This window comes from Gavialis gangeticus, unplaced genomic scaffold (genome assembly GCF_001723915.1).
Source record: "Gavialis gangeticus isolate Ggan-Ray unplaced genomic scaffold, GavGan_comp1, whole genome shotgun sequence".
In the NCBI taxonomy this organism is placed as follows: domain Eukaryota; kingdom Metazoa; phylum Chordata; order Crocodylia; family Gavialidae; genus Gavialis; species Gavialis gangeticus.
In genome coordinates, this window is record NW_017729025.1 from 10,493,603 (window position 1) to 10,519,371 (window position 25,769).

The window sequence follows — 25,769 nt, forward strand, 5'->3', positions numbered from 1 at the left end:
CTCTTTGCTCCTGAAGCCTGAGGTAAGTGGGGCTTGCAGGGGGCTGGGGGCACCTCTGGCAGGGCTGGGGGTTGTGGTTCATGGCTGGGGGACACCGGCAGGGCTGGGGGGGCAGGAGACGGCCCTGTCCCCACCTGAGCAGGCAGAGCAGTGTAGGAGCCGGCTCCATGCTGCTTCTGCTGCAGCTGCCTGCTGTTGGGGGCAGGGAACTGCAGACTTGGGTCCCTGGCCCCATACCCCTGGCAGCTGGGGGCCCCGTCCAGCAGGGCTCAGAGGCAGGAGCTGTGGGTGGGAGCAAGAGGCATGAGTAGGGTGTTGTGGGGGCAGTGAGGGGCACCAGCAGGGTTGGGATGGCTTTGGGGGTGAGTGAGGGGCACCAGCAGGGCTGGGGTGGTCATTGGGGCCACCAGCAGGGCTAGCAGGGGCTGCAGGGGGCTTTTAATTTTAATAATGGATTTTGGGGGTTTTATCAGAGAATTTGTGATTTTTTTATCAGAAAAAACCAGGCTCCCTGGTGAACATAGGCAAGGAGTGATGTGTCTGGGGGTGGAAGGGAAGTTGGGGAGCTAAAAATAGCCCAATTAGGGACAGGGTGTGGGGTAAGAAGAGCACACCCCAGGGCTGAGGCAGGCAACTGGGCTTTCCCAGTCCCAGTGTTGTGCTCTAAACATGTGAAAACATTCACTAGAAAAGGCTAACCCATTCCTGAACTAATGTACTTCCACCTCCTCAGGTGATCTAATTTAGATTGGGGATGCCATTTTTTGCCCAATTTAACTTCCCCAAACATCTGTACAGATTAGCACTTAGATCAACCTAAGCCTTGTTAGTAGGGTGTACCGATTGGCTGATACCGATCTGATTTCCAATATAGCTGCCTGTAGCTGGTAAATCCAGTGTGGTGGAAGGGGAGTGGGGAGGGAAGAGGCGTGGTGGGGGCAGATTAATGCCCCACTGCGGTGAAGGAGAGGGAAGGGACAGCAGCAGGCACTGCCCAGGTGGGGCGGGAGGCGGGGCCAGATCTGCGGTTTGTTGGGGGGGATGGCTCCTGCTGCTGCTTGCACCCCAGGGGGGCATGTGCCACCTGGATCTGCGCAGAGCGGGGCAGGCTGCAGCTGGGACTGCATGGGGCTCTTCTCGGTGGGGGCTGGGCTTGGAGCAGGCAACAGCGGTGCTGGGAGGATGCTGCATCCACCCCAAATTTCACCGCCGCTGCACTCCCAGTGCTGCTGCCACCAGCTACCTGGCGCAGCCCTGGCTCAATTCCCCGCCTCCACCCACATGCTGGGAAGAGCTGGGGCTTAACCTGGCGGCTGGCAGTGGTGGCACTGGGAAAGGAGCAGCAGCAAAACTGGGTGGATGCAGCATCCTCCCAGTGCTGTTGGTGCCTGCTCCAAGCCCAGGCCCCACTGAGAAGAGCCCCACACAGCCCTGGCTGCAGCCTGCCCCACCCCACACAGATCTGGGGGGCACGCTGCCCCCGTGCCCTCCTGGGGCGCAAGCAGCAGTGGAAGCCACCTCCCCCCCATTAGCCATGGCTCCGGCCCTCCACCGCTCTGCCTAGGCAGGACCTGTCCCTGTCCCCTCCCTCACTGCACAGGTGCTGATCTGCCACCTTAGCCCCTTACCTCTCCCCACCCCTTCCACCCAGAGGTGACCTGAGAAGGGTGCAGGGCCCAGGGCAAATCAGCCCATGTGGGGCTCCATCCCCTCTCTGATCCCACGGGCCCTGGACCTGAAGAAGCTGGTAGTGGTGGTGTGAGGGGGTAGGAAATGGCTGGACGCGGAGTCACTGCTCCGCCTGGCTCTGTGCCACCACTACTCTGTGGGGCCCCCCAAAGCGTGGGGCCCGAGGCAGTTGCCCCAATTGCCCCCTCTGCCTGAGGGACAGCTCTGCTTCCACCACACCGGAGAGCTAACCAGCTCTCCACACTGCCGGCGGTGCTCCTCGCTGCCTGGGCATTTATTGGCCAAATCATCCGCCCCATCAGACCAATATCCGATACAGCTAGTTTTCTTTATATCAGTACCAATCCAATATCAGACTCATGTATCGGTGCACCTCTACTCATTAGTTAGAAGTAATTTTAGCTGTGGGTGCTGCGGGGAACCAAAGAGAATTAAATGAGTCAATTAAAAATATCAAGGAGCTATGCCTCCCTTATTACACTCAGTGCTGTAGCTACCAGCTTCCAAAAACTGTTCCTTCCTGGTGGCAACTGGATAACCTATGGTTACAGTGGTCACAGTTCGGTTCGTAGTGAAGAAGACCAATTTCCAAGGGAATTTCAAAAATAATTCCAGTTTCAGTTGTGCCTGTGTGATGAAGAGTGCTGTAGTTTGTTTCAAGGGAATTTACCCATTACAAAACTCACCAGTACAGCACTGTACTTAGACTCCTGGCGGCCCCAGGTGAACTTTTAGTATTAGGCCCCCTTCTCCAGAGATAATGATAATAATAATGTTTTAATTACCATTTTTGGACCTCCTTTCTGTCCGGACCCTGGGCAGCCACCTGGTTTGCCCACGCCTGTATTTGGCCCTGCACCAGTACAGACTGTATCTGTCCTCATCCACCTTGGATTGCCAACACACTCCTTCCATTTAGAGGGAGAAAACAAAACACCTGTGTTGTGTGTGTTAAACTGCACATACTACTAATATATTTGGCACTTGGTAACAGTTCTGCAGATTCTGTGCCCTCATTGGCAAGCCCAGGGTTGATGAAATGGATGCAGTCTGTACTGGTGGGTTTTGTAATTGGGGTAAATCTCCTTGAGACAAACTACAACACTCTTTGTGCTTATCACACAGCCACAACTGAAACTGGAACTGTTTTTCAATCTTCACCTGCTTTTGTTGTCTCAAGATATGTTTAAAGACTGATAAAAAATTTGGTGAGGACAGACTGTTAAAAAAAAAGAGTTCTGCTGTTCAGAATTGTTGGGGTTTAACTGGCGTAGCACAAAATAAACTGTTGCCTAATACGTTGCTTATGCTGTTTGCAAAGAAACAGGAAGAGAATGTGTTTTCATTAAAAACAGAAAACTGTAATACAAGAGCTGGGCAGGAAACAGTTTTCCAATTTTATGAACATTTTCTGTAAAAGGATGAACATGAGACTAGAGTATTCTTGAGAAAACAGGGTACTCCACCCCAGAATGTCCCATGACGTGTCAAGAAATACATGCGAGAGATGCAGGTTCAAGCTCCTGGTCTGATCGATTCAGAGTACAGACCCAAATCCCAGTTATCCACATCCCAGGTAAGGGCAACAATCACCAGGTTATTGGCTATTCTAGGATAGGTCTCTCTCAATCTTTCCTACTGGAGCTGTATTGAATAAATGTTTATTAGACCAAAGAGGCAAAGGGGCTCTCTTGCATCAGACATTACAACCTGGATCTAAGAAACCTTTTGCAACAAAAGCTTTGTTGAAACTGGTTTATATCCAAATAGATACAACTGAAATCTGAATTCAGCACACATATCTATTTAAAGCATTCTGCTGTCCAAAGTTCTTCCTTCTGCCTAATGTTTTAATTACAACAGTTCTCAGAAGATACATCTCCCTGATGTTAACTTTAAACTATTTAAACTTACGTGTTTTATGGTGCAGCTAATCAATTTTATTCGATCTTCTGGCAATTTCTGTAGTTTGCATTTTCTTTCCTTTAGTTTTTCAAGTTCCTCATTGAGCTGCCTATGAACACTCTTTATACGCATGTTGTAGTACATTATTTTTTTCATTGCTGTAGTCTTATGTGACAAAAACAACAGGAAAAATTATGAATCAGAATAACATTAGCAAAATAGGACCAGTAATACAAGTATCTTATTCTTCCTAAGAATATATTTTAATAGCAAAATATTGATGAATTCAGGTTTGCCTCTTACATTTATAATCTTAAAAATTACTTTGGGAACTGTACATTAAATTCTTATGGCATTATAAAATGCACTATCTGTCTGGCAGTGAAAACAGTCTTAGCTACAAGAACTTTTAAAAAAAATAAAATAATTAGTTTTCATAACAAGTACTTGTTTTAACATATAAATTGAATACATAAGTACATTCAAAATACTCTTAAACTACACTGACTTAAATGAGTTATGCTTTATACCCAAAGAAGTAATCTGATAGGATCACGAGGAGTGATTTGCATTCAATAGATGTGTTCATGTATTAGCTATTCCAAGTTACACTTGTTGTGAATACCGTTCCTCTAGTGTTTTGCAAATGGTTAGGCTGCATACACACATTCCAATAATGTAGTAGAATTCTTCCAGGTTTGTTTACCTTGTAGAAAAACTTATCCAGAGTCACGTATACAGACATTCAAATGCGGAGGCTCTGAAGACTGGAGAGTTTGCAGTGCTGATACCATGCAGCTCAGAGTTGAGGGGTCCCTGTGCACACATCTCAGAATGCTTTGCATGCTCCCTTAGTCTGCCTAGCAACAGATAGTAGCAGTGCATGCAGTAGCCCTGATTGGCTGACCCAGACTACCCATGGTCAGCCTGTGTTTCCCTGAAGCATAATGTGGGGAGCATGAAGGGGGCATGTTTTGATCTCTGCTGGACCAGCAGAGTCCAGTAAGTGATACACTGTCTTCCTGGGAATGAGGTGGAGAGGAGATGCTGGAGGACTATGTTCACTTCTGAGAGAAACCACAGCATGTACACACATTTGCTCTTCCAGGAGAATCTCTCCAGGGAGTGATTTAATCTTGGTTGTTCTCAGGTTATTTTCTTCCTAGAGTGGCCATTTTTAGTCTGGGAGAAAAAGCCTGAAATCTGTATACCCATGGTTTTTCCTGGGAGAGCAGCAGCAGCAGCTCTCCCAGAAGAAACTAGATGTTTGTACAAGACCTTTAAAAAAAATTGTCATTTGTGACTATAGTTATACAAAGTCCCTAGTGCTATAGGCAAAAGACTGATGGCAGGCCTCAAAACCCAAACGTATCATATGACTTGCATTACAAAAAAGAAAAGACAGACTGTGTAAATATTTTTTGCTATCCTTTTCTAACTAAGAGTTACATTTGACATGATTTATTTTACAAACACCTTACTTGAACAGGAGGACTTGAAGAAGTTACTCCATTATAGGATGAACAAGGTAGCAAAAAAGGACAAAACTTTTAAAAAGTCTTTAGTCCTATGCTTGGAATATTGGAAACATTGCACATATTTCATCAGATTCTCTCATGGCCTCTGCTCTTAACTGATATATTTCTACATGACAATTATAAGCAAGTATACTAGTAAAGCTTTTAATTTTTTTAATAACTGCATGCTAGATTTTTCTGTTATATTTCTTGTAATTATTGCCATGGCTTTAGCTGCAATCTCTTAATATAAACACCTGTAGAAAGCAGAGTAGATTTGTACCTTATATAATGTCTGTATACATAGAAACTTGGCATTCTGGTTTAGATTATTTAAACCAAAGGTGCTCAACTCCCAGCCCATGGGCCAGACTTGGCCCCCAGCACCATGTCATCTGACCCATGGGGTGCCCCACAGCCCTTTGGGCTATATCAGGCACAAGGTGGGGGGGCACTCCTGGTGCATGGGGGCTAGGCAAGGGTGGCACAAGACCCCAGAACCTGATCTCATTGGGCCCTAGGGTCCTGTGCCACCTTCTGCACCAGGATCAAAGCAGGAACCAAGACCATCTCCACCTGGCCAGGATTAGGTGAAGGCAGTCTGGGGCCCTGGAGCCTGTGAGCAACACTGGTTTAAACAATGGCAGGTCCATTTTAAAATGACTTCCTTACACTACATTTTTGATGGAGGCAAATAATTCTAATTCAGTAATATTCTGCTTCTCAACAGCAAAGAATAATGGTGAATACTGACAACACCCGGCCTTCCAAAATTGTTACTCAGGCCTCTAAAAAAACAGAGATTTTAACAACAAAAAAGAGAGATAAAAATTGGGGTTTTTTACATTTGCTTTCAGTGTTCAAAGCTTTAGCGGTTCATATATTCAATTATTTTAGCTCAAGTTAAACATACATTTTTTAAAGGAGAAAAGGGAGTCTCACATAATCATTTGAAAACCAAATATTTTGAGACTCCTGACAAATGACAAAGGTTGCCAGCACTGCATAACATTACACCTGAAACAGGTATTTCACCTGTTGGCTGAAAGACAGAAGCTGGGTAACAATGGCTAGTTGTCACTAAAAACAAAGATCTAGAGAAAAAGAGACCATTCATATTGTTGCCACAGCTAGAGGATAAAATCTATACTTGCCTCTGCCAGGACCTTGATTTGGGTGTGGGATACATCATATGTGTCAAGCCTTTGAAGCTGAGGCATGTGATACAACACATGAGTAGCATAATTACAGAGCAGACAGATGGGATTGGGCTCATACTGAGGATCATTCAGTCCCAAATCTTTTAGGTGAGGGAGCATTGCCAAGTTGGTAAGTTCCTGAAAAACCATGAAAAACCTTAAACAAAACATGATAATGGTCATTATTAAAATGAGCTTGCATTTCAGCATGAAGGCCAGTCACCATTTTTAACACTAAAGGCTTCATACAATGGAGGTGGGGGGAGTGGGACTAGGCAGATCTGGGGTAGTCTCTGAAGGCAGCAGCATTGCATTATTTTCCTTTTCTGCCGGGCCCTGAGATCCTCCCTTGACACGACTCCCTTGGCATAAGGCTTCATGCCCTGGAGAAGACAAGGTCAGATCAAGGTGGCACATTCCCCAAACCTGTGATTCCTTTTCAGGTAACGGCTAACCCTGTAAATGTTAATGTGCCTGTTTCTCCCTTGGAGTTGTGATACTCCAGCCCTCATTCTCTTCAAAAGGAGCTTTGTAGGGGCAACAGCTTGTGGATGATGTTTTCTCCAAGTAACAGCTGCAGGAGGGAGACTGGGAGGCAACAAAGTCTCAAAGTCTACATGTCAATGAATCTGTGCCTCTATGGAGTCCCCAAGACCTATGCAGATTTTAAGGGGTCCACTTATTTTGGGAGTTGCTCCAATTATGTGGGAGTGATAAGCCCTCAGAGGAAGGCGTCTGTGAAATGAAATTCTATTTCCAGCTGTCAGGAAGAAGCGGCTCCTCTGAGGGAAGAATATGAACCTCAGTATCCTGACTTGACCCTCCTTCTACTTCATAGCAACAAATCTGAGACCAGCAGCTCCACCACAGATTACCAAATCACCTGACTGTGCAAATATGTGGAGAGTTAACTACATGCTTCCCTGAACAGAATAATATAAAATGCTACACATGATGTAAGTTCAAAGGGGCCAGGTTAACGTTGCTGTGGGAAGTTCAACCCTTATAATCCCTGTGATAAGTTTACTATTAGTATCAGTCACTAGAGACAATCCCACTTATAGCAGAGGTCAGGGTAGATCCAGGGGGCAGGGTGGTGCAGTGGTGTCAACACCCCGCTCCTTTCAGTCAATCACGCTGCAGAAGCAGCAGTTGGAGTCTTTTTTTTTTAAGTCCTGGAATTAAAGAAAAATCCCCCTTTCCTTCCATGCCCAAATACCAGGTCTCCTCCCCTTCTCATCCCCACCACTGCTGCTGTCTCCAGGTGTCCTGGAGATATGAGGGCAGAGCTCTAGAGCTGCTCCTGCCCACTCCAGCCAGGCTCCATGTACAGCCAAGCTCAGCCAGGAACAGCAGCAGCAGTGTATAGATTCCTCCACACTGCTTGGTCCCCCATGTTCTCTGACAGCCAAAACCCATCCACTGCTGTCACTGTCACTAGCTGAGCCTGGCTCCTTGTGCAGCCTGGCTGGAGCAAGGCAGGGGCCACTCCTGAGCTCTCCCTTCCTGCCCCTGCATTAGCTGGGGACAGTGGCAGCAGCAGTGCATGGGGGAGAGAAGAGGAGGTGAGGGAATGTGTCACTGAACACTGAGGCCTAGGGAAGTGAGGAGGGAAAGTTTTTACCTGCTCGAAGGATTTAAAAATAGTCTCCTGCTCCTGCTCTTCTGGGGTGGTCTGCCCGCCATGATGTTGGGGAGATGGGGAGGGGCAGAAGATGCAGCCATTCCTTCACTGCTCTTTACAAAATCCTGGAGTTGCCCATTGCAGGAGTGAATATGCCCCACCATATATTCTCAACATTAACATAACATTAGTGCTCATTTTTGCATTTAACAGAATAGAACTTGAGTTTCGTTTTTTTTGCATATTTTCAGCAACTGATTCTGATGTTGGTTATTATATCAAAACAGTCACAGCTCTCTACTTATTATACTCCATCGTTAAGCGCTAGCAAATCACCCTGCTTCTTTACTCCAGTGCTACTTGAGCTAAGTGGCATGTTAAAGTTTAATTTCTTTGGTGACAGATTGCCTGGGATCAACATCAGACAGATAGCCTGCCTGCTTTTCTTCAGAGGGGACAAAATATGTATAAAACATGAACCTTTAGGCTATCACATCCCATCACAAAAATACCCTATGCTAGAAGATCAGTATGAAGTTCTGTAAAGTCAAATACTCATGTTAGGAAATGACAGAACTGAGGTAGCCTGTGCAATCTTTTATTTAATTTTTTTTGGTTCCCCTGTGCAAATGCAGTTTTTAAATACAGGGTCACATACTATCTGCTCCCATGGCCTCTGCCGCATTCTGTGCAAAGGTAGGGAAGTGCTCACTTAATGAGAAGCTATTCAATATTTCCATCTTCCAGGTACTTTTTCCCAATCTATTCCTTATCTTCCTCTACACCTATTTTTTGGCTCTTGCTGCTTCTGTGTTTGAGCCAAATACCTTTCTCTTCTAGATTGCTTGGGCACTAGTAAATGGAGGGCTGACAGAAGAGCAGAGCCAAGCTCCCTCCTTTTAGTTCGGGTGCCTGGTCCCAGCCTGACCACCACACCAGCAAAAATCTTACTGAGCAGCTACAGGTGTGGGCTGCAGCTCGCCCAGCTGTCCTGCTTGGCTGACATATGTACAGCCCTGGTCATGTGCAGCAGCTGTGAGAGGATAAGACATAATCAGCTGCTTTTATGCATGACACATGCACATTCTGACCAGTGATGGGAGTTGCAAGAACTGGAACATGCTCAGGGAAGCTGGAATTTTTAGGGACTTTAGCAGCTGAATTCTACTAAGTCTCTAATAGGCATGTGCAAACTGAGATTTTTTTTTCTAATGCTTATAACTTGGCCAAACAGGAGAGGAATTTCACAGGAAGAGCCAAAGTCACCTCCCTAAACCAAAGCAGCTCCTTGCCAGATTGCAAACCCATGATCCAAAGTATGTCTGTGAACCAGAATGTCTCAAAGAAAAGGCTGCAATCTCTGGTTATTTTCCTTAACCTCATCTTCAGAAAAGGCTAGTTTAGCTGACACTTCATAAAGAAAACTTTTGGCCTGAGTCAGACACCCAGCAGGGAACATTTCCAGCCTAAACGGCTAGAGTTAGCAAAGTTATAATCAACTGGCAAAAGGGTCTTCTGATGAGAACTGGTGGGCAACTTTAATATTAGGAAGAGCTACCAGTCCAAACTATAATAAAAATTTGTAGAGCAAGGACATTTGTTTGTTCTGCTTGCACTACTGTTTTATGCTGCTGTGCACATTTACTGTGCTATATAAACAAGTACCAGTAATACACAGATATCAAAAGACATGCTAAAAATTAACACTGCATCCTCTTCCAGTTTGTATTAGACCTGCATATTACTCTTCATTTTGTGTCACAAATCAGTTCTTGATTACAGTTAAAAGAACATAGAAATGAAACATGAGGCCTGAACATACCTTGAAGGAGCATATCCTGTTGCCAGAGAGGTTTAATATTTCCATTTGCTCATTGAAGTCAAAACAATTTCCTAACACAAAACACCAGGGCAAGCAAAATTAAGAAGAGGTATATTTGCACCACCCCCCATTAGGGGAAATTCACATTTCCATCAGATACAAAGTTATAATCATGCAAAATATAACCACACAAATATAAGCTTAACTTTTACAAGGGATTAAATAATATGCAGAGTAATTTTTTTTATTTCCATTCAAACATATATAGAATATTTTTATTAATATATAAAATAAATGGTGAGAAAAAACCAACAGATTTACTACAAAGGGACTGATTCTGTTTTTACTGAGGACAGTAACAGCTTGCTCCTCATTACACCAAGAACTCTTTATACCATTCTGGCAGTGTGAAAGAGCCATAGCGGAGGCAGGGGTATAGGCTGTAGCCGTGTTGGTCCAAGGACACAGGCAGACAAGGTTCTTTAGGTAAATCTGATATCCTTTATTAGACCAACTCAAATAGTGGGGGCATACAACCATAGATGTCCACTTAAATAGTCACAGATAAAGCAACATAAAAGAGTCTTAGTGTAAATGTGAATTAGCCATGGAGGGTTTGCTACTAACTTTAGCAGGACCAGGACAGGGCATATAAGACTTGACTCTGCACCTCTCAAGGCAACAGGAGTTGTCATCAACTTGAATGGAAGCAGGATCAACACAAAGACATTATTCATCATAATCATAAAAATAATTATGCTGGAACACTATCACCTACCAATGGCTTCTATGAAGTTTCCAGCAAGATTAAGCTCCTTTAAATTTTGCAGTGTGTGCAAACCCTGTAAATATTGTAAATAAGATAGCTTTATTCCAACATCAATACTGCAGCTGGTGAAGAGAAAATAGACTGAAAATCAAAAGCAGCTCATTTCAATTTAAAAAAGCAAATCAAATTAGGATCAAAATACATTTTTGTTCTTTTACTCTTTATTTTGACATGTAAATAGACTGACGGTGAATGTTATTCAGTGTGAATTATTGTGGAAAATCATGTAAATTATACTGCAATTAAAATAGTCTGAGTCTGGGGGTTTCTTGACTTCACAGCTGCTACTTAAAAAGCCAATAGCACAGTACCCCGCCATGGGTGCAGACTAACTATTGGCTGCAGCCCACATCTCCATCTGAGGACACCACTGGTGGCTGACTCATGCCCCCCAAATTTTTTGCCTCTTGCATACTTCTTGGAGCATTGTGACCATAACATGACATGCATCATTTGACTCGCTGATATCAATCTCTTCTGGGTAGGGCAGACATCATAGGCTGCTTACAGACATGAAAAAAACAAAATCAAACCATGCTTTGCTTGCAGCTTGGCATGTCCCTGCACCAAGTGCAGCACATGCCCAGAAAAGGCAGTGTTAGTTTGGCCCGGCTCACCCAACAACTGTATAGATCATGCACTTCAACAGGGCTTTTTGGTGCTTTTGTTTAATAGTTGATTGAATCAGCTTTAGGTAAGAATGCCAAAAAGCGCTGCTGAAGCCCCTGATCTACACAAATGCTGGGGAGCTGGATCAAACTGACACACTGCCTTTTCTGGTAAAGCGCTGGTTTTTGGGGGGTTTCCCCCACATCTGTCAGTGGTCATAATGCCGAGATATAAGACACCACCGTCATTTGCTGTGAGATTTCTAACAAATGGTTTTGTTAATGTATTTGGTCTTCTTTGATTTTGCTCTTCCTGATTACTTAGTCATTCTTTTCTCTCATTCTCCACAGCCCCCATCTCTCCTTTCTTTATATCTCATTCCCATCAATCATTCCATCTTCACTTCCAATGCTGCCTCAGTTTCGCCCTCATATTCATGGAAATGGCTAGAAGACAATCTTTCCTCCTCCCCTATCTGTAACTATGAATATATTGTGTCTAAATGTGATCTGATTTACCAAAAAACTGGGTCCTCTCATTCAGACCCTTCAATCCAGCCAGTTGCCTCTCTCTAGGATTGACACTGGGTTTCTTTCTACCCACGAGTGCTATTTTTTCCCCACACCCATGGGTCTTCAGCAGTCTGTCAACATCAATCAGCTGTGTGCTGTGCTGCCTGCTTCTGAATCTCTATTCCATGTAAAGCCCCATAGAGATGATTACCAGATGCCAGTGTTCCTGGGTCAATTCATCCTGCCAATAAATTCCTATAGAACTACATAGCTAAATCTCAGACTACTATCCCTTCCTCCTCCCGGAGGAAATTTTAAGGTGGGGAGGGGTAAGACTCACCTCTATGTCCTTAATCTGATTATTATTCAACCAAACTACTTTCAGCTTAATTAGACTCTCCAGATTTTCAATTCTGGAAATCCTGTTGCAGTACAGGTAAAGCTTCTCCAGATCAACACAGTTTTGCAGGTTATCAATTTTCTGCAGCAGAGGGAGACACATTAGTTTTGAATAAGCACCAGTGTGCTCTTTGAGAAAAAAGGCATTCTGCTTTTCAAAACACCACAGGATTGCACAGAAGACCAGAAAGACACTTCTTAGCCAACCAGATCTCCTACTGGTTGAAGAAACTGTTTTAAACTTCCCAGGCCTTTGGATTGAGTCCACAAAAAAAAAAGAAAGTAGTTGCTGCAGAATTTAATGATATAAATATCAAAGAGGTTCTTTGGCAACAATATTATTTTCAATACAAAGCTTTTATTTTAGCCACTTTCCTAAAAACAGGGTTCACTGCATAGTTTAAAACTGTAGGGGTCAACCTTTTCAGCAGGCATGCCACAAAGTAGCCCCATACCCTTCCAGAGTGCCACTCCAATCCTGCTTCCCGGCCCGATCTGCTGTTCTGCTTTCTGCTCCATGCCCTGTGCTATCTGTCCCCTTCCCAATTTGTATGCCACACACAGGCTGCCCATGGTGCTTGTGGCACACGTGCTATGGGCTGGCCCCCTTGGTTTAAAAAAAAAAGTGGGGGGGGTAGGTTGAAAGAGAAACAAAATGATGCATTTGCAATGCAATGCTTTAAAAATAGATCACTTGAGTATGACTTAATGTGGAATCTCTTTATACCTAAAGAGCATAAGAGACTCTTTGTACCTAAGGAGTCTAAATACCAGTGCGCTTACAAATATTTGAGGGTCAGATTCTGTCCCCCTTACTGATTAGGATAGGCTTAGTCTTCAAATAGTCAACAAAACTGCCTATGGAGGAAAAAGAGAAGCAAGGGTTTTTTTGATGATTTAAGATTATTGGACCAACTATATAACCGGGAGAGATGTTAGTCAAGTTTTCAGGTATCAAGTGAACTGGTTGGAATGTGCTATTCAGTGTCAAGGGGTCAGAATCTGGCCATTGTTAGTTGAAAAGAAAAATCAGAGAATTCACTTACCGTTAAGCAACACTCAGAAATCCATAGCTCTTTGAGTAATGGGCAATACTCCAGGTCTGAAATCTTTTGAATGCTTTGTCCAATGAGAGTAAGAGTTGTTAAATTTGGGAAAAAAGACATGCCTACTATTCTGGGATAACCTGAGAAAAACATCTCCAGCACTGCAGTTTCTGGTCCATCCTGATCAACTTTCTCATAAGACAATCCATTACATGTGCACTGGAAATATAATGCAATCATTATTATTACAATTATTATTGCTCCCTCCGTGTCTATTGTCTGAACAAATCATTCTGGATGAGACTATCTTAACTCCCACTTAAAGTCAATTAGAACTGGGTGCTTAAATATCACTTGAGTCTGAAAATCTCTGCAGTTAAATGTGTTTGCAACTTTGCTATACTTTTGGCAACATCTGCTATGTGATGTGAGTTATAGGAGACAAAATTATAAGTCCATTGCAGGAATTCTTCAAATCTAGCCTCAAAATGCACCTTCAATTCCAATCAAAGGATCGAATTTTCATTGTAATGTAATTATGATACGGACCAAAATTTCATAATGTTTCATTTAATCTATATTTATAGGGTAAGAGGAATAGATAGTGTCATGGATAAGTGGGTCAATGTTTCAGTTCTGTGCCACTTAGTTCAAGTAATAACTGGTACATACAAGGCTCGATCCAGAAAAAGTACACATAAAACGTCATTAAATCCTAAACATAAAAAAGATATTCTCTCTTCTTATAAGAAGTACCACTGAGCTTTTTCCTTCAGTCCCTGCTAACCAAAAACTCCCATTACTGTAACTAACAGCCTAATTCTACTCCAAACTGGGCCACTGAGGTGACTGGTATAGGATGGACTTTAAGAAATTTGGCTTCAGTAGAGAATGCAGAATTTATTTTGTTCAATGTCATTAAAAAGCTTCTTTATACATATCACAAGACTGAGAAAATTACCTTGAAATTCTGTTCTCTGAGGATGTCATCCTGCAAGATTCTCACTTCATTAACTTTGCTTCTTTCTTGCTTCTGTGAGGGGAGAATCACTCCCCTCCCAGAATGGTTTTTGATCTTTCCAGACTCCTATTGGCATCAAATGCCAGCTACCAACCTATGAAGTTCTCAGAAGGGAGAGTTCTGTACAGGTGGTATTTTTACTTAAGTATAAATTAGAATCTATTTTGGCAAACATATATTGATATTGACTGATATTTTGAGAGTTACATGCCCCCCCCCAGTAAATACAAAATACTTGCAGACACTCACCAGCTCTTTAATGATATCTGCTATGTACTGGTTTTGGTTTTCACTTTGGATCATGTTCCAAGCACTTACAAGTAATAATCACCATCTATCTGCTTGAAGAATGACAGTATAATTAGCCGCTGTGTATCCACCCACAGAACTAAGAGCCACAGAATTTCAGTTTGAAAGAAAATCTCAGTTCCTAATGAATACAGTATCAAATGTATCTTTAGCAGGGTCACAGTTATATTAACAGAGGAAAACTGGTAATTTTTACATGTTTGGACTTGTTCTTTTAATTCTATTTATATTCACAGATCTTAAGGTCAGGAGGGAAAACTAGTTCACTTAGTCTAAATTCCTATATATACAGACCAAAGAATTTAATTCAGTTACCCTTGTCCTGAGCTTGACAGCTCAAGCCTGGCTAAAACATATTTTCCAGGAAGTCATTGGGTCTTGATTTAAAACTCTGATGTCTGGAATACATACCACCTCCCCTGTAAATTCATTCCTGCATTGAATCACTGCTAAAAAAACCTGCGTCTTATTCCTAACCTCAGCTTGTCGAACTTTAACATCTAGCCCTCAGTTCTTGTGGTACCTATTTTTGTGTTAGATAAAGAGCCCTTTATCACTGGTATTTTCTTTCACTTCTCTGGCTTCTTTTGACAAGCTAAGTATATTCATTTCCTTTAGCCTTTCATTGCAAGGCATTTTCTCCAGGCCCCGTATAATGTTTGTGGTTCTCTGCTTTGCCCTCCCCACTTTTTCAACATCCTTTTTATAATCATGCACACAGATGCTAGCGCAGCTTTACCAGTGCCATTTGCAGAGGTTAACACACCTCCTTACTGCTGCTCATCACTCACTTGCTTGTACATCCATAGATTGCACTAGCTGTTTTTCCTACAGCATGGGAGTTTCACTCCTATGTTCACTGGCTCCTAAATTCTTTAAGTTACTGTTTTTCAGGATCCAGCTTCCCATTCTGCAAGTACAACCAGTTTCCTTGTTTCAAAACCATGAGCTTCCATTTGGCATAAGATACAGACCTGTTGTTTCTTTTTTACTTGCTATTTGAAAAAAAAATAAAGAAAAGATGCTTTCAAAATGAGACACGTTTAAGAAATTCATGGTTCCTAGGTAAGGCAATTCTCTAACAAAGAGGTGAAAAGCCCACACGCGCAGTTATGAAAATTGGCTGAAAAATATGAAAACACAACTAGCTGACACATTTTTTAAGAAATCACACATATTTCCTTTGGCTGAAGTTAAATGTTATCCAGTTGATCCTAATGCACAACCATTTTGTAATTAATGCAGTGCCTTTTTCCCCTCCAAAGATCAAAGAGCTCTTTACTTGTCTTGTTAACAAACGACATTGCAAGGGATCATCCCGTCACCCTCGAGATACTGCTCTTGTACTCCTCCAAGCTTTCATCCAGCCATTTTGTAAAGGAAAAAGGCTTTATCCCATTTCAAGAGCTGGGGAAAACCTAACTGAAACAGGTGAGAGCTAGGATTTGGAGCAAACCCTGCTCTTTTCAGTGTCTCAGAGAACGATGAGCAATTGAGGCTGGTTTTTTCCCCATCTCACCTTAAAGACGGCAAATGCACAGGCTCATGAAATAATGGAATAACAGAATCACAAGACCTCAGAATCAAATCATACTTGCCAGCAGCCTGTTAGCCCTGCTTGGGGCAGAATATGCTCCCAGACACCAAGACGGGCCTGAAGGAGCCCTGCTGGGCACCTGGCTCCACGGCCTCGGCAGGTGCGTCAAAGATATAACCCACGGGTGAGAGCTAACGTGCGCAGCCCCGTCATTCACATCCAGCCCCAGTGCTGGCCTTGGCTCTTCCACTGACTTGCCAGCAGCACATGGCAGGGGCCTGACCAGCCCAGGACATGGTCGCAAGCAGCACCAGCCCAGGCCCCTCCTCACATGCCAGATCCAACACCTGCGGTGCCTCCTCTGGCCAGTCCAGGACACGAGCCACGTGCGGCACTTGCTCCGGCTGGTCTGGGGCACAAGCCACGCGCGGTGCCCGCTCTGAGACACAAGTCCTGTCCAGTGGCCGATCCAGTTGCTTGGGGACACCAGCCACGCGCAGTCCACATGGAACACGAGCCATGTGTAGCGCCTGCTCCGAGACACGATCCATGTGTGGCAGCTTCTCTGGGACACGGGCCACATGTGGCACCCACTCCAGCCAGTCTGGGACACAAGCCACACAGGTGGCTGGTCCGGGACACAAGACCCACATGGCGCCTGCTCTGGGGCACAGCGGACACACCGTGTGGCGCAGCGTCATGCCACCTGGAGCGGGCACTGGATTCATCTGGGGGCTACTCCTGCCGGATCCAGTCCCAGGTTGGCCGGTTGGCGCTGTGGGGGGGCTCCAGACCTGGGGGTTCCCGTGGGCTCCTCCCCCCAGGCCCTTGGGCGCCAGCAGGGGGCGCCTGCCTCTCCCCTTCCCCCTAACGTCACCTACCTGGCCGACTGCGCTGGCGATTGTGTACCGCCCCCCCACTGTTGCCTAGGCAACCCTCGCGCTCCCGCCAGCAGCCAACCAGAGGCGCCGGCGTAGTCACGTGGCAGCTCCCGGGGGCGGGGCCGGAGCCGTTGCAGTCTGTGGGCAGAGCTGCGCGCTCGCGGGTGTGTGCGCCGCCCCGGCCGGTCTGGGCCCTCGGCCCACGCCGGTGCGTGCCCGGGCTAAAACCCGGCCCTTCTCGGCCAGCAGCCGGGTTTTTTTCTTTATTATATACCTGATGTTTCAGACCTACAGCTGTAATAATGAAGACAGCGCTGCTTGCAAATTAGATAGACATGGTTATATCCTAGATGTGTGATTTATAATCATGAAGAAAAATATATCATCTATATGACTGATAAAAATGAAAACATCTCATATATATGATTTATAATCAAAGAAAAAGCATCAGATATATTTATGATTTATAATCATGAAAAAATATATGATTTATAATAAAAATAGACCATATATATAAGATTTATAATCATAAAGAAAAATATATATAAGCATAAAAAAAATATGCTCACTGAAAGTGGCCAGGGTATAGCCAAAATGTCCTGACCATTTTATAGAAATATGTAAGTAGGCAATCGCTGATCCTCTGGATCGAGGTGTATGTGTATAGTGGTGACGCTTGCCACCCCGTGCCTCCGACACCGCCTCCCCGCCACCGACACCCCAGTCTGCAGGCAGTCTTCAGGGGCATACGGCATTCAGGTATGTGTAAGAAGGTCTAACCAGGTACCTGCTGAATCCACTTGTACAGAGTCCTGCAGCCATCAAGACCTTTGACATCTACGCCTCCGCAAGAGTGTGGAGGTGGAGGCTGCCCCAGACCTACCACCCCCTTTACACAACTGACACAGAATCCAAAGGCCAGACTGAGTCCAGAGGTTCAGCGCCTCAATGGTTGTAGCTTCTGCTAAAGAGCAGCGGGTAAGAGCTGCTGGTTATTGCCTGATTTCTTTTGTATGTGTACATGTACTGGATCGTTAAAGGATTTTGTTGCTGCATCGTTGTCAACGCTTTCTCCAGGGAGAAGAGACCTGTTTTCTTAATAGCTTAAAAGTTGTCCCAGCCAATGCTATCATCCAGCTCTTTTCCAGCTTTGCAGCACTCGTTCACATCGCCAGGTGTCACTCCAGTTCCATATAAATTCCAGTTCCATTCACTTCCAATATCCGTTCCAGCATGGGTTAGTATTGGGTCTTTTTTTTTTCTTATGCCAAGGAGTCTGTAATAAACTTACAATTTTTATAAATTGGCTCTCCAGGTAACACATCATGACACAACTATGAACACAAGATGCAGTCTGAACTTCTTATATAAAAGGAGAAAGTTAAAATGATGCTAGGTATAACTAGGGAATAAAACTCTGCATCCTTTTAACTTCAAAATAACAGCAGCTGTTAGTACTACTATCAGTATTATTATTGGTTTTTAGTATTAGTCTTAGCTGTTAGTATTATTGTAGGGCAGTGGTTCTCAGCCAGGGTGGTGCAGCATCCTGGTGTGCTATGAGATCCTTTTAAAGGTTCTGGGCAATATTAGCACTGTCAGGTATGCAAACGCCTGCACATGATTCACAGGATAAAACCAGAGATCTCAAATGGGAATCTATGGTATCAAAAACAGTTTGCTCTATTGTGGTCTTTCTGAGTTCTTAGCAACAGAAGAATTTCTCTCATTTTTCTGTAAGCAAAAAATGAGTGAAAGCAAAGAGCTGGCATTTCCTGAAGCATGCCTTGAGTCTAACAGGGAGTTATTTGAGTCTAAAATGGTTGGAGAACCACTGCTATAGGGATATGTGTTTAAAATAAATGCTCTTTTCATATGCTGCCTTGCCCAACAAAAAGTTTGTGTTGTCCAGAAAGTGACAGTCACCAGTTATTTCTTGTGTGAATGGTGAGGTGCCAGAAAAGCCTGATCCTTCATTAAAACTAGCATAGAAAGCTGGATCAGTTCATACCAACTGACACTCAGATTCATCATCTTAATAATAAGCGTCACAGATTTAAAAACAGGTAGACAACCATGCATTAAAAGTAGGCAGTTAGGTCTAAGACTGGATGACTAGTAGTACAAATAATCACAAAATGCAACAGCCTTTGTTTCTGAGCTTATTTCTGACTGATTCATTATTGGCACTGTGTAAGGAAGCCAAATGATCAAATTTTGGCACAAAAATTTCTCTCTGAGAAGGAAATTTTCATGCACTCTTCTTCCACCAGTGTTGTAAGATTAGGATGAACATCTTCCTAAAACACTTTCTGTCCTCTTGAGATGCAAACAACTTCCCGAGGTGACCTGTTGTGAGGAGATCAAATGTGTTTATGTACAACCTCTAATCTCTTCAGTTGCACCAGATGCTCAGAGCACCCTTCCAATATTAATCACAAACTCAGATTGTGAGAAGCAGAACTGGCATTCCCACTAGATAATTTTTCACTTGCCAGTTTATTAAGCTGTTAAGCACTTCTGCCATATTTGTAGGTACAGACTTTTAAAGCCATGAGACCTCAGCCATTAGACCTATATTTGAATGTAAGCGATTTTCAAACAGGTCTCAGAATGACTGAATTAATCATCTGTTTCTGCAGTGTGTGATCTTTTCCCTGCCACTGTATCAAATTCTGCTAAAACATTTCTGTGTAATTTGAGACATTCAGTTTAGCAAAAGGACTTGTATAAATTCTGATGATGCTTCACAACTGTACATTTATTTTTGGATTCGCTTGCTTATAGTCTTGCTGATTATTTTAGTGAATTTTGAAACCACGGATCATCAGCTTTTCTTGTATTATGTATCACAAGTACGCCTATCTGTAATTGCCTTTTCCCAGTGTTGACATTTCTATAGGGCAGTAGGCAATATGTTCTCATTGGAGTTGGAAAACAGTCAACACTGTATTTGTTTCTGGAACCTTTACCACCCTGAATTCATAGTTGTTTGCAATCAATATGCAGTTCTTAGGCTGCTGCTGTCTGCATCACCAATAGTCTTCTGATGTACAGTGTATTTTTTATTAATCCAAATGCCTCTAATATCATCTCTGTGTACTTTCTTATACTTAGATAAAACATTATACTAATACCTGGCCCAGATTATATTATAGAAATCAGGTTCCCCCCCCATGAGTTGTAGTTAATAAAACTGATGCAATCTTACCTGGCTTTTCATACCAAAAATATATAATACAGCTGTATGTTTTGTTTGCTATTCACTTTTAACAGCTTTGGTAGTCTTAGAGTGATATTGTAGCCATGATGGTCCAGGAATTATGTCAGAGGCAAGGATTTATTTGGGGTGATCTCTTTTATTGGACCAACTGCATGATTGCAATAAAGTTAGACAAGCTTTCAAATGCAAAACGTTTTTCATCAGGTCTGAGGAGCGAAGCAAGCACAGCAAAAGTAAAGAGCAGAGAGTAGAGCTGTGAAATCGGAGTAGGGAGGGAAATTCCCAGGGATAGCAGACCAACAAGTAGCAGAAGAAAAGAAGCTGATTACTGGGAGACCAAGACCCATCAGAAGGAAGTGGGGGTCACTCATTAATACCTGTTTTGTGGAGGAAGAAATTCAGGAACTGAGTAGATTACAGTGTGTCAAAATATCAGTATGGGTGTTCAGTCCTTGATCCTTAGGCTAGGGACAAAAATGACACCTGAACCAGTATAAATGATCAGAAGCCCGTCTAAACATGTAACAGAACAGAAGTTCACTGCACATACACTGTTTTCAAAATGGCCAAGCCTGGTTTAAGATAGACTTGAGTGGAAGTAGTATCAGATCTAATAAATATAGGTTAGACTGGTCTATTGAACTTCTGTCCCAGAGGCCCTCCTGACTCAAGTTACGTTGCAGTTCCCCGGCATCCCAGGAGAAGGGGGGAAAGGAGTCCCCTTTCCTGGTGCCAACCCCTGAGACAGGCATCTGCACACACCTAGGGGGAACCTTATGCCTTGGGGGGTTTCACCAGCCTGGGCTCACCCTTAACCAGAGACTGCCCAGCTGTGGGGAGCCCTGCGCCAAGGTTGATTCCCCGCCCCCACTCCGTGCAGCTGGGATGGCTGCTTAGCCCTATCCCTGGCACCAGGATGGGGGACTCCTTCCTTGCTTCCCACTGTGGGTAAGATACTCACAGGGGCTGGAACTGAGCAGGTGGCCCCACTGCACAGTGGAGGGAGGGAATCCCCACAGCTGGGCAGACTAGGGCTCAGGGGGAGCCTGGGCCGGGGCTGAGGCATGGGGCTCCCCCCACTTGGGCAGATGCCCAAATCCAGGGGGCTGGCACCAAGATGGGGGACTCCTCCCCTTCCCCTATGGGTCAGAGACTTGTATGGAGCAGGAAAGCAGGGTAGGAACTGAGCACCTGGCCTAGCCATGCAAGGGTGGGGAAGTCACCCAGCTGTAGTGCTCCCTGCGGCTGGTCAGACTGGCTCAAGGAAACCCCAGGCCCAGGTAGTGAAAACCCCCTGAAGCATGGGGCTTCCCGCACATGGGAAGACGACCCACTTGGGGGGCTGGCTTGGGGACAAGGGAGTCCTGCAGGGGGGCATGTGCTAGGCAGCTAATCAGGGATGGCCCCCACTTGGCTTGGCTCAGCAGTGGCCAGCAGGCTGGGTGATGTGCTTGAGTGCCCCCTGCCTTCTGGCTTCACCAGCTCAGGCTTCTGTGTGCCTTTTCCAACTGAAGAGTGAGCATGACTGCCCTTCGGTACTAGTCCAGTCTACGCAGCTTAGAGAAACCTGCATCGATTGGATCGATTCTGCCTTGGGCTTTTTGACTGTCTGTACTTAGCATCCAGCCAGCTTATGAATTTTTGTTCCCAAGTTTGCCTTTTAAAGGTGTTCAGATTTCCCTTGAGCACAAGGGTAGGGAGGTCAGAAAGAATATTGTGGTTCTGTAAAAAATGTGTTTCTACTGACATATGCACATCTCTGTCCTTTATGTTTTTCCTGTGCAGGTTCCTTCTGGTGTGTAGTTGCTTTTTAGTTTTACTCGCATAATTACCACAAGGGCAGTTGATGCATGGGATCAGCTATATCACATTGTGGAAAAGGCACGTGTAGGATCCATGGACTCGGATGGGTCTGTTGTGGGTGTATTGGCTGTAGTGGTAGTGGAGATGCACTGACTTGTTAAGCATCCCATTTTATGTCAGTTGAGAGGGGCGAGTTTGAGTTAGGCAAGGTTGGAGGGGTTGTTTGAAACCTGAGGGGCAGGGACACAGCATTGTATTTTAACTGACTTGGAGACAATGCTATGCCCTTTGATAGATTTAAGAATATAGAAAGCCACTGATTACAGAAGTGGTGTTATTTTCCATTGTAAAGAAATCATTTGTGTTTATTTATTTATTTTTAAATACTTGATTTTACCTTCATTTGGAAAGTAAAACTGTGTAGATCCTTGCTGGATCTACACCGTCTTGCCTGGAGAAACTTCTTGCCATTACCAGTGTATATCATCCTCTTGAGAGCAAGTCTAAATGACACTGTAGAAGTGCCAGCAGGTGAATTATTATAACCTCTTCTGCAGCCCTGATGCTTCTTGCCTTTAATGTTCTTTAAATGCTCTGACTGATTGAGCCATATTAAAAAGGTATGGTTGACTGCTGCTGAGAATAAATACTTTGCAGCATTTTACAATCACATAAAGAGACAAGTATCATTTTAAGCATCCAACCTTAGTTCAGAGAGAATAATACATCTTTGAAGATTGGCTTAAATTCTTGCAGGCCATCTACTCTTGCCTTTTTCTCTGAGGTGTACTATTCCAGTCCAAGTGTTTGGTGTTGCTCCCAAGCACAAAGAAGCCACAACTGATAAAAAAGTTGCTCTTTGGAATTAATTTTAAAACCTAACTAAACAGAAGCAAGGTCATCTATGTTGCTAGCTGGGTTAATTGAAAACCAGCACTCTTGATTAGGCAGTCCTGCAGATACAAGATGTGGTCTTATCCTGTTTGAGAACTGCTGTCATGACCGTTACTACCATCCTTTTAGACAGTAACTCCTGATTGCATGGAAAGACAGAGAAATAGATTTTATAGACATTAGGATTGGAAGGGACCACATAAGATCATCGAGTCCAGCCCCCTGCCCCAGAGGCAGGGAGTCAGCTAGGGTCAAAGGATCCCAGCAAGATAAGCATCCAAATGTTTCTTAAAAGTGTCCAGAGTAGGTGCTTACACCACCTCTGGAGGCAGTCTATTCCAGGCCTTGGAGGCTGGGACAGTAACGAAGTGTCCAGCCTAAAATGGTCTTACAGGAGTTTGTGACCGTTTGACCTTGGGGTGCTCTGGTGAACAGGTGTTCCCCCAAATCCTGATGTACACCCCTTATATACTTATCGGCAGCCACTAAGTCACCCCTGAGCCTGCCCTTTTCCAGGCTGAAGAGTCCCATAGCTTGCAGCCTCTCATCATAAGGCCTGCTCTCTTGCCCTCTGATCATGCACGTGGATCTCCTCTGGACTCTCTTAAGCTTCTCCACATCCTTCTTGAATTGTGGAGCCCAGAACTGGATGCAGTACTCCAGCTGCAGCCTCACCAAGGCCAAGTACCACAGGAGGATGACATCTTGAGATTTGCTTGAGAAGCATCTATGGATGCAAGCCAGAGTTTTGTTTGCTTTACCAGCTGCAACATCACATTGGTGGCTCATGTTCATAAATAGTTGCATGAACAATGCAGTGAAGTCTTGAGGTACCTACACCAGCTCAGGTGCAGGAAGCATTCTAGTCGTGGCAGTGTAGACCACCTGGTAGGTAAATTAGCTTGCTGAACTATTACTGGGTACCATGAACTGCAGAGATACCTAAGCTAAATATCTGTCTCTTTTTTTTTCCCTTTGGAAATATGGGGCTAGGCATCTTGGATGTTCATCTAACAAGACATAGTCCTCACCTACAGTAGAGTCAAGAACACTGTTGCTCAAGTAAGAATTAAATAGGAACTTCAGTATTTGGCTGAAGAGCAGCAGTGGAGTAATTATATTTACTATACAGCATAGCCTTAGGACTGAAAAAAATTATGTACTTGTTAGAAGTATGTTTTTGCCCAAACTCAATGGAAACAATGCTTATTAACTACAGGAACAGTCTGCTGGAAGTTTTTCCTGATTCATTAAGGCTCATTTATTTGTGTGAGAGCACCTTATGCCTCTGATAGTAGTCTTGCTGTTGACAGTCAATTCAGGGCTGCTTTAGGGGTCTTGACATTGAGGATTCCTCAACATTTTCTATTACGCAGTTAAACAGAGTACATTTAAGGTGCGAAGTAGACACAAGGACTGAAAGTTTCTATGCAGATAACCAGAGTCTGTTAGAATGTCAGAAACACCCAATAGATTGGCACATTGCCATTGTCCTATGCAGCTATGCACAATATGCACTTATCCAACGTGCAGGTCATTGGAATAAAAGGTACTCTGGTAGCAGTTATCTCCTAGTGTTATAAAGGGAAGAAGGATGTTTATGTATTTGTTCAGATCTTTCTTTTAATACCTGCATTCAGCTGTAACATCCTGGGAGTGTTCCACATATTGGTATATATTTGCCAAGCTTCTTTGGGTACAACTTGTTCTTTGGATACAACTTGTTCTGTAAGGATAGAGCATTAAAACTCAGTTGAGAACAAGACAAAATGCTTCTTAAACATGTTTCCATACGGAGAGGAATTAAAACAGTATTGTCATGGATGATCTCTATCAGCTTATATTTGCTGGACATCTCACGCAGCCAGAAAAACTCCCCAAACCTTTGTCTTTAAAAATAAAAGGTGATTTAACAATGCAGGAAGTCTTTTACCCCACAGGAGGTAATTTAATTCTGGACTTCACTCTGATGAAAAAAGAAAAGTTAATCACCCACCTAAAAATGAATGATCTATTAACATAAATATTTTATTTAGTATTTTGATTTATATCCTGCTCTACCCAGAAAGGCTCAGGGAACTAACCCACAATTGAACTTTATAAAGGGCCAGTTTCCCAAAGCTTAAAACAAATTGTCTGTATAATTGACTAGGAACATAAATTTAAAGTGGGAAGTGCTAAGAAAAATGGAAACAAAGCAGCCTACTAAATTAAAAAAGCAATATCTTCACAAGTCCACAAGAGTTACTTTGGTCAAGAAAAATCTTTGGTTAAGAGTATAAGAGCCATGATAAAACATAAAATGGAATTAACAAAGCTCACAAAAACTGACTTGGTGACAAGTCTCAAAATGCAAAAATATCAGTAGTTGGGCCATTACTAGCAGGATCTTGGAGTGATTGATTGTTTATCTGATGTGCAATAATATTTATATCAATGGTCTAGATAAAGATCTAAAAAAAATCTTTACTGGCTAAATTTGCAAATGCACAAAAAATGTTGGACTAATAAGGAGGGGGCTAGGTTACTGTCAGAGAATGATCCAGACTGCCTAGTTAAATGGTCATAATTTGTTTTATAACAATGGGGAACTTTTCAATCTTGCAGACCTAAGTGGAGCTGAAGCTGAAGTTAGACAAATTCATTCTTGAAATAAAATGTGCTAACTATAAGAGAACGGTGGGGAGGGTAACTAGCACAGTGCAAATGGTTGACTTTAGGAAAACCAACTTCAATGTGCTCAGGGCAGTAGTCAGGGAGGCACTCAGAGCCCAGGGGCTAGCTAGTATGGGGGTCCAGGAAAGGTGGTCCTTCTTCAAGGAGGCTATCCTTGGGGTGCAGCAGGACACAATTCCTCTGCGCAGGAAGGCAGGAAAAGGGTCCAAGAAACCTTCATGGCTGAGCACGGATATCCAGGCTGGCCTGAGGGCAAAGAAAAAAGCGTACTGGC

At 43.8% G+C, this 25,769-nt stretch overlaps 2 protein-coding genes across 5 annotated transcripts in view; one reads left to right on the forward strand and one right to left on the reverse strand.

Annotated features, from left to right (window-relative positions):
- Positions 1-14,530, reverse strand: part of LOC109298348 (leucine-rich repeat-containing protein 9-like) — an 81,290-nt gene extending 66,760 nt beyond the window's left edge. For all 3 annotated transcript variants that reach the window (XM_019518385.1, XM_019518386.1, XM_019518387.1), the window contains exons 1-7: positions 14,422-14,530; positions 13,152-13,370; positions 12,047-12,187; positions 10,535-10,598; positions 9,757-9,827; positions 6,266-6,448; positions 3,604-3,759 (exon numbers count right to left, since the gene is read on the reverse strand). In XM_019518385.1, the coding sequence (XP_019373930.1) occupies positions 3,604-3,759; positions 6,266-6,448; positions 9,757-9,827; positions 10,535-10,598; positions 12,047-12,187; positions 13,152-13,370; positions 14,422-14,475 (888 nt within the window). In that variant the 5' untranslated portion in view covers positions 14,476-14,530. The remainder of the gene's footprint in view (positions 1-3,603; positions 3,760-6,265; positions 6,449-9,756; positions 9,828-10,534; positions 10,599-12,046; positions 12,188-13,151; positions 13,371-14,421) is intronic.
- Positions 14,531-17,710: 3,180 nt separating this feature from the next.
- RTN1 (reticulon 1) overlaps positions 17,711-25,769 on the forward strand; it is a 349,959-nt gene continuing 341,900 nt past the window's right edge. Inside the window, exons 1-2 of one of the 2 annotated variants that reach the window (XM_019518389.1) lie at positions 17,711-17,877; positions 17,977-18,136. In XM_019518389.1, the coding sequence (XP_019373934.1) occupies positions 18,133-18,136 (4 nt within the window). In that variant the 5' untranslated portion in view covers positions 17,711-17,877; positions 17,977-18,132. The remainder of the gene's footprint in view (positions 17,878-17,976; positions 18,137-25,769) is intronic. The other variant, XM_019518388.1, reaches the window with a different exon arrangement.